General features: G+C 39.6%; 1 protein-coding gene across 1 annotated transcript in view; it reads right to left on the bottom strand.

The window, feature by feature from the left end:
* Positions 1 to 677: 677 nt before the first annotated feature.
* LAMA2 (laminin, alpha 2) overlaps positions 678 to 8365 on the bottom strand; it is a gene marked incomplete at its 5' end in the record, with an annotated part of 113985 nt that continues 106297 nt past the window's right edge. Inside the window, 2 exons of the mRNA XM_009702647.1 lie at positions 678 to 708; positions 7432 to 7513. Of these exons, the coding sequence (XP_009700949.1) occupies positions 678 to 708; positions 7432 to 7513 (113 nt within the window). The remainder of the gene's footprint in view (positions 709 to 7431; positions 7514 to 8365) is intronic.

The following is an 8365-nucleotide window of genomic DNA, read 5'->3' as shown; positions in this document are numbered from 1 at the left end:
TTGCCCTGTGTCTTCCCCCCCCCCCCCCCGGACACCTGCCAAGGATGGGCACGGAGTGCTGATGCCTGTTAGGGAAAGGCTTTATCACAGGAGAAGCCTCATGCACAAACACAAAGGGGGAATTACTGGCTAGGCCATCGCTCTGCAAATAGGACAGGATGAACTAGGGGGCCTCTTCAAGCCCTTTCTGCTGTGTGGTGGGAGTTTTTGGTTGTTTGGGACTTTCTTTGCTGCAAGACTCTTTCCTCTAGAGCTAGGCCTGTCCACATCTTTCAAGAGCATCCCCTACGGTACAGGAAAACACTCATTTTGCTTTCTTGATGGCCCCAAATCAGCCACATAAGAAGTGGTAGAAAAAGTCAAATGGCCACACAAGTTTTTTTGTTTTGTAATTAACAATTTTAAAAATGAGAAAATACAGTATATCTGTGAAGAAAGAAACCTGTTGTTTACTAAAGTGACATAATTATCGATTGTCAGTGCAAATTACTATCAGTCAAAACTGTCAGTTCTTATATACCACAAAGCAGGATATTACAAAGGTGTCACGCCACAGAGTGAAAGAAGAAATGGTTTATTAAATCCACCATGGAGAAGAGAAATGCCAGTATAATAAAAATTTTTAGTTTCCAAAATTTTTGGTGAGGGGAACAGAAAATGGTCCATGAACTAGGCAGCTAAATGGTAAACTTAATTCTCCATCTGTTCTTGTACTTTCAACAGTTCCTAAGTAGCAGCAACATCTAATGTCTTTTATGGAATCACATTTTAGAGACTTCACAACCCAATGTGCCACTGCCAACTGGTGTTTGAGAGCACACTGCTACTGCAGTTAAGTATAGAAAACTGCTTGGAGGCTTAACGTAGCGTATGCCTTACAGACAACGTATACAAAGGTGTGATTGTGCATTGTGGTCGTGCTTGCCTTAGTCTTGCACTGAATGTGTTAACAACTTGCAAACTTGGCCTTAGAGCTATGATATGGATCAACATTGAGCTTACCAGTACAGTAACCTTACCTTACCAGGTTTAAAGTGGCTATGTTGGATTTTGACCAGTGATGACTGCTTAATCCTTTTTTGATTTAACTGGAATGCAGCACTGCTGTCTTTAGTTTGTATTTTCAAGTGTAATGTCTCAATACAGGGGGTTTTTCGTCTCTGTTATCCCTTTATAGGGTGGACACTAAACAACTTAGTAGTGTGAGAAGCAGTGTTGAATTTTCTGGATTTTCTGACTCATAATAATTCAGGAAAAAAACAAACCAAACCAAACAAACTCTAGAACACTGTTGAAAAACCTACCTATACCCATAACCATTAACTGCTTGTTGAATAGTCATAATCTTCAGGAGAGAAAACAGACACATTGAGTAGAAATTTATATTACTTTTTTAAAGTTCTTTCATTTACATGAGAAAAGCCAGAAACAAAGCACGATGAGCCATTTTGTGTCTGGCCCTGGTGCAGATTTGCAGATCAAGTACTCCCATCTGTAGCACCCCTTTTCTCTGCCCTGCTCTAATGGCACTCCTGACCTGCTTATTTCCTTCTCAGAGCTGTGCGCTTGGCTGTGTGAATGTGTGATCTCCTACGTAGATGTCATTTCAGTGTTTTGCACGTTGTAACCTTTCCCTTCAGCATGCAGCAGCTGTACGCAGCGTCAGATGGAAGCTGGAGTTTCTAATTTAGGGCAACCCACTGTTGCAAGTAGTTTTTGTGGGGGGAGTTTGCTCTTCTGGCCAGCTGTCCGTGGCCTGGGGGAGATGCAGTACAGTGTTAGCAGTACCCTGGCCTTTCGACTTTGACACTTTCCACAAGACAGTGGATTTGTAACTGCAGTCAGAAATTACTTAGATTTTTCCTACTTGCCTCAGTATCAGTGAATTCTCAACCAATTTGATCAGTTATTCCAGCCAAATTCACCCCCTTTGCTAAACCTTCTATTACTTAATAGGGAGATTTGTTCAGATTGTCAAAATGGACTGAATAATAGCAATAACGCAGCCATTAACAGAAAGAAATGGGCTTGAGGGAATACATATGTAAGGTTAAATTCTGAAAACGCGGTAGCTCTGTGTCAAAGATCTATGTGGTTGTACTTGCATCTCAGGTTTACGGGGGAGTTTGTTTCTTTGTGGAAAAGAAACTAGGTAGTCATGTTTGAGATTACCTGGGTCTGGAAACTTTTCCCTAAGCTGGGGTTCTGCTGTATTCAGTCAAGAGTAACCCTAACGCTGGGTGCCATAGTGAATTGTGGCAGAGCTACCAAGTCCAATTAGGAAGAAAGGTTTTACCAGTGACATGAAATGAAACAAAACACCCAGGGTGACAACTTCTGGAGTGATCAAAGTTTGCTGGTTGTTGGTGGCTGGCACAGCCCGGGCATGCAGCCCTGCAGACTCGGCGGACGGATCAGCCTCACCGTTTGGGTTCTCGGGCAACAGGAGGCAGAAGAGCTCTGGAGGTGGCATCTGCAGATACAGTGAAAATGAGAACCTGTTGTTTCCTCTGGTCATTTGAAGAAAAAACTGTAGTCTGATGGGTATATCAATAACAGATTGACATGACATGGTTCATTTGCAAGCAGGAATATTTCTTCTCGGCCAAAGATTTACTCCCAGCTCAGTTGTAGGACATAGCTGTTCACAAGGCAGAGAAAGAAAAAGCAAAGAAAATAATAAGAGGAGCGATAACTTTCCCTCAAGCAATTTTAACATAAAAATAGAATTTTTAAAAGTGGAATGAAATTGAGGTGTTAGTTGAACAGGTGGTAAATAAGAAACACTAGATTAACTTGTAGTATTTGGATCTTTCTGAATTTTCAGGTGTGGTAAACTGATGGGAACTGTAGAGATATCAATCTATGCTGTCTTAGGCCTGTCTATACCTCCAGGCGTCTCAGTGCTTAAGAAGACTCTAACTTCAAAGCATTTGAAGTTGTGGAGGAAAGGGCCCTGATTTTTATTCCACCTTTATGCCCCTGAGGGACACAGGAGCCGACGTCACTCCACGTGCTGCCTTCCCTCGGTGCAGAGGGATGGGTGCACACGCGGCAGTTTTACCTCCCCCAGGGAGCCAGTTTCTTGACATGAAACTCGGTGAAAGAGTGAGGTCTTTGGCTGTTTAAATCAAATTCATGTTATATTGTAGTACAGAATCATAATGAAGAAAACCACAGGAAATTTAGCTACTCTAAGGCCTCAACTGCCAGTCATCCCTCCTTGCTTATGCCAACTAGAAGTACCGAAGTTGTCAAAATAAATTATGATTAAAAAGGGAGATGTCACAGCATATTATTCGGCTTTGCAGAATATTTCGTAATACTGTATATCATAAAAGTTAGTCTTTGAAACTCCAGACATCTACTTTTATTATTATTGTTATTACAGGGTCTTAGACAAAGATGGGGCAAACAAAAAGCATCAGTTTCATTTTATACTCAAACATCCTTTTGAAAAAGAAGGGAATAAGGAGACAACTCTAGGATTAGGAAAGTTTTGTGCAGTTCTTTTCAAAATAAATAACTCCATAGCCAAGTGAAAATTGTGAGATTTGGGCTAAAGGTTCTGATGTTGGTCCCAGGAGGAGCATGAAAAGTGTACAAGCGCACTGACTGTTGGAGATTTTTCAGTAGGATTTTCTTTCTTAGCTTAAACAACATATTTTAGTTTCTGAAGTGCTGTCATATGGTATGTTCTCCACTAAACTTGAAATGGAAAGGTTTGGGTTTTTGAGTTGAAATAGATGCATCATGTCAGGAATTATCTGGGACTTCACGTACCTAAAGAAGTTATTTGTACTCTTGAGTATGAAGAATAACAGCATAGAAATATATAGACTGACTAATTTGGGGGTTTGTTTCAATTCCATTGCATAACACATCAGCAGTATATTTAAGGAATTATTTTGAAGAAAGGTCTGGATGGTTTTGTCTGTTTAAGAAGCATGAAACAATGAAAGTGATGTTCCTTCCTATGTATTTACACCAACATTCAGCTTATATGTATACTGTAAGACTTGTTGGATGCCTGAAGAACTGGTAGGGTTTTGTCATTAGAAAATGCAGATAATATTTAGGTTAAAAATCTAGCTATGATATCTCATTAAATTGCTCTGAAAATAACATTTTTTCATTGCATAGGATATTTTCGGAAGTGTTTTATAGGCTTTTATAAAATCTTAGACAGCTGAAAACTGCAAGGTCGTCTTTAAAGGTTTAAAAACTGGTGTGTATGTGGGGATACTTGTGTTCTGTAGATGTGTATTAGTTTACAGTCTTGAACTGGGAGGATATTACATCGCTCCTGGCACAGACAGCAGTGACGTCAACTGTAGCAGTTTGCATATGAGGCTCACAACCTTATAGTTTAAGGCAATTTTAGTTTTTATCTGGAGTCTACCAGTCTATGAATTTGTCGCATGGCAAAAGGTAGTAACAGGGAGCTGGGATCATTCCAAGATGCTCTGCTGAATCCTCAAAGGCAGAAAGCTTTACTAACAGTACTTGGTGCATCCACTCAGTGATCTACGAGAACAAATTAGGCAGCTTTTTCTGTTTCCTTTTAGCTTGGCTATTTGCTGAAGTAGCTGTTGTTTCAGCCTATTGAATTTATTTCCTTTAGCAGAGGACAGCAGCTGCTTGATTCTTTCCACCCAAAAGTTCAAGAAATGTAGAAACATGTATTGTTTCATTGTTTTTGCTCTGTCGCACACATTCCTGGAAGGCCATGCAAGGGAGAAATAATTCAACAACAGAGCAAAGACCATAAAGGCCTCTCATTTTTTTTTTTTTTCCTTTCCATTTCTTTTATGCAGAAACTCCAGTATTTGTTTCGAAGGCAAAGACATCTTTATGTGAAAGACCATTGCTGATGCAGCGCTGAGCAGAGCAGTGGCAATTTCCTCCCTCCGAGGCCAGGCACGGTATTAACTCATGGTGCTCTCAGTTGTTTAGTTGTTTGAATTTCCCTAGTGTCTTCAAGTGCCTCCCAAACTTTGCAAGCAAGTTTGGGTTAAAAAAGAATCCAACACGCTGAATAGAACCTAAGGGCTAGGAAATACATCTCTAAACTTGGGTGTAGTGGGCCAAGCAGCTTGGATGTTCTGTGGGTTGTGAGAAATTCATGACAAGAACATAGTCCCTCTGTAGAAAAGTCTCGGGGCTTCATTTGTTCATATTTTTCAGGAATTTTGGAAATACTCAACTGTATTTGAAGTCTTATGGCCTATTTTTTTCTTGAGCTGTGCAAGCTATCCTAAAATATTACAGGGATGAGAGTAGGTAAATACAAGGGACAAACATAAAAAGAATAAAATAGAAACACGTTGGTATTTTACAGTGTGTTTGTTAGTGGCACTAGAATGTAGAAGTTACAGTAAGACACTACATGTCCCATAATTTAGGCTTTTTCAGACACAATTCTTTACTACTTCTTAGCACTTTGAACATGCATTGCACAGCCATTAACTACTAATATTAAAGGGCTAGTTGCAACTGAAAACTAGAATACTTGCTGAAGTCAATGACTTCAGGGCTTCACAGGAGTTAGATGGTTTTTCTTCAGGTGTATCTGATCAACATTAGACTCCCAAATCATTAGAGTGGCAATATACATATTTATTATCATCTCTTTAATGCAGTTTCCCTGTATAAAGGTGTTTTTTTTTCCATGGCAGTTTAAAGAAACATTGTATGCCAAAGCAGCCTTTTGTAAAATACAAAGCACTCCTGCAGGAGTGCTCTCTGGCAGCACAAATGCTGCAGTTAGGCTTTTTTTTTTAGTAATGTCAGAAATTCTGAAAAAGTGTATCAAGGCTCACTGTGGGGAGAAAAAAAAAAATTTAAAACCCCTTTTTCTTTTAATTGCATGGTTGTGCTGCTACCTTTCTGCTAGTTTGGTTTTGTTTTGGTGTTTAGTTTGGTTTTTTTTTTCCCCCTGTTGTTTTTCTCTTTTGTGTAGGTAGTTGTTTTTACATTTGTACAGTGTATCTTCTGCATGTCCAGGCACAATCTTTGCAAAAGTAGAGTTTAACAATTTGAAACAATCCATAGAAAACATAATCCACTCTTCGGTGATGATTTCGTAGGCCTCTAAAACATACAAAGCACTAAGGAAAATCACCAGGATTTGTCATTTTAGTGAAAATCGAGGAAGCAACTTTTCTCTCCCCATCTATGTTTAAACTGCTAGCCACAGAGCACTCTAAATTTTATTTAAGGAAGATCTGGGGTGGTTTCTGCATTCAGAATCCCTCACAAACTGACAGCACCAAGCAGAAGCAGCAGTGTCTAACTTTGGAAGCTGCCTGTACGTTAAACATGTAACTAAATAAATGACAGTAGAGATTAGAGACGTGTGCCATGCTAATAGGCTCTGGGATTCTCCTGCTTCACCTCCATTGTGCTCCAACACAGCAGGACCAGATTTCATCTTCCTTTAGAAACTTGGCTTGTGAATTTTGCTATGTGTAATGTCAATACCATGTGGAGTTGAAGGGAGGGGTGGTATCAAACTTTCAAAGGATTGTTTAAAACCGTATTTCCAGGTAAGTGATAGAACCTGGTTCTACTCCTTCCATTAGAGACTACATCTCCCAGCATCAAACAACATAACCTCTGTTAAAATCCAGTGCTGTTCATATAGCAGGGATTTTAGGTGCAACACATTTTCTTCAATAATCCCAAATAAATTGAGCAAGCAATAACATTCTCCTTCCCTGTGCTTGGTTCCATGGCCATAGCATGACAGCAGCCGTGTAGACTACATAAAATTTTGAATTTCTCAGTGAAATTTTCATCGGAAATACTATGGTCAGAAGAATTTTCTAAAAGCAAACTGTTTTGAAGTGAGGTAATATGCCTGTTTCTCATGGAGGACAGAGGTGTGCATGCACACAAGTGCACCGTATGCAGAGTGATAAAGGAACACAAGTTTACAGATCTACGTCACCAAAAGTGTTTAGGGAGCATTTCAGGGAGTTGGACTCGATGACCCTTATGGGTCCCTTCCAACTTGAGATATTCTATGATTCTAAGTTCCATAGTAAAGGAACACCCTGCATAATATGTGATCTCACTCATCAGAGTAATGATGAAACATTTCCATTTCAGGCTATAAGGAAAGAGATAGATAAAAATTATTGCTGTACTCCCTTAATGAACTGGGTGGGGGGAAAGGATTAGTTTTTGCATTCTCAGGAGGTACTTGAAACAGCCATTTGAATATACCACAAACACTACTCAAATACTTGCATAAAGACATTTTATTATGAATGTAATGTATATATAGATTTTTTTTTTCTTTTTTGATCTGAGGTCCTTATATAAACAGACCCACATTGGTTGAATGACAGTTAGTTTGCAGGGCATGACAGCGGTTGAACACCCTTCAGCTCCAAAGCTTTGCTGAAGTTAATCTCTTGAGGTTTAGCAGTACCCTTGGTGAGCTTCAGAAATCGAATACATCCTTTAAAACGGATATTAGTGGTCAGCCCAAACTGGGTCACACCATCTGGAAGGAAAAAAAAAAAGGCGAAAGAACTTATGTCAGTTTGAGTTGATATTTAAGTTAGTTTTTTGAGAGTTCTGCAGGAGAATAGATGTGCCCAGTATCAATATGTTTTATTTGCTGTGTATCTTCTTTATTAAAAAAAATGACAAACATTGTGAGAGAATGTGATAAATGCTTATTTAGTGGTAACAATCCAGATTTCTTTCCTTCTTCTGTCCTAGCATGGCAGTGGCAGAATCAGAACACATTTAAACTGCCATTGTAAACCATGTAACTCGGTTACATGACATAGAGGAAATTAAGGAACAGGGCCAAATGGCAGTGTGCTACCTACAATGGTGTATGATGCATACATACTAGTCCTGCAGATCTCCAACTTCTCAAGCTATTTATCCTCAGAATAACAGCAAAAAAAAAAGGCCAAAATGGATGCCATTCTCAGCCCTAACATAATGAGAAAGCCAGTTCCTCAGTATGGACTTCGGGTGTCATTTAAGCAACGGTTTTGAGAGTTTTCAAACATTCTGATTCTTTTTTTTTTCTTGCTAATATTAAAGCCATGGATTTGAGTACACCTCTTCCACTAAAGGAGGAGGGTATAGAAGCGAGGGCTGGTTAGACTGGGAAGCTGGAAATATTTCTCTCAACTGCTTGAAATTCATGGCCCAACTTGTTTCTCAGTGTTCTTCCAAGTGAAAAAGTGGCTACAGGGATGCACTCCGATACAAATCTATGTGACCAATAACGTAAGGGTTGCAGAAATAACTTCACACCTGTAGGGGACTGAACGGCCATAGCATTACGCTGTTTCACAGAGCATGAGATGGCTGAATCCATCTGTCGCTCCTTGCG

The sequence above is a fragment of the Cariama cristata genome, unplaced genomic scaffold, assembly GCF_000690535.1.
Source record: "Cariama cristata isolate BGI_N322 unplaced genomic scaffold, ASM69053v1 scaffold20836, whole genome shotgun sequence".
Lineage (NCBI taxonomy): Eukaryota > Metazoa > Chordata > Aves > Cariamiformes > Cariamidae > Cariama > Cariama cristata.
Note: the sequence above shows the minus strand (reverse complement) of the source record. Positions and strands in the feature narration are given on the sequence as shown.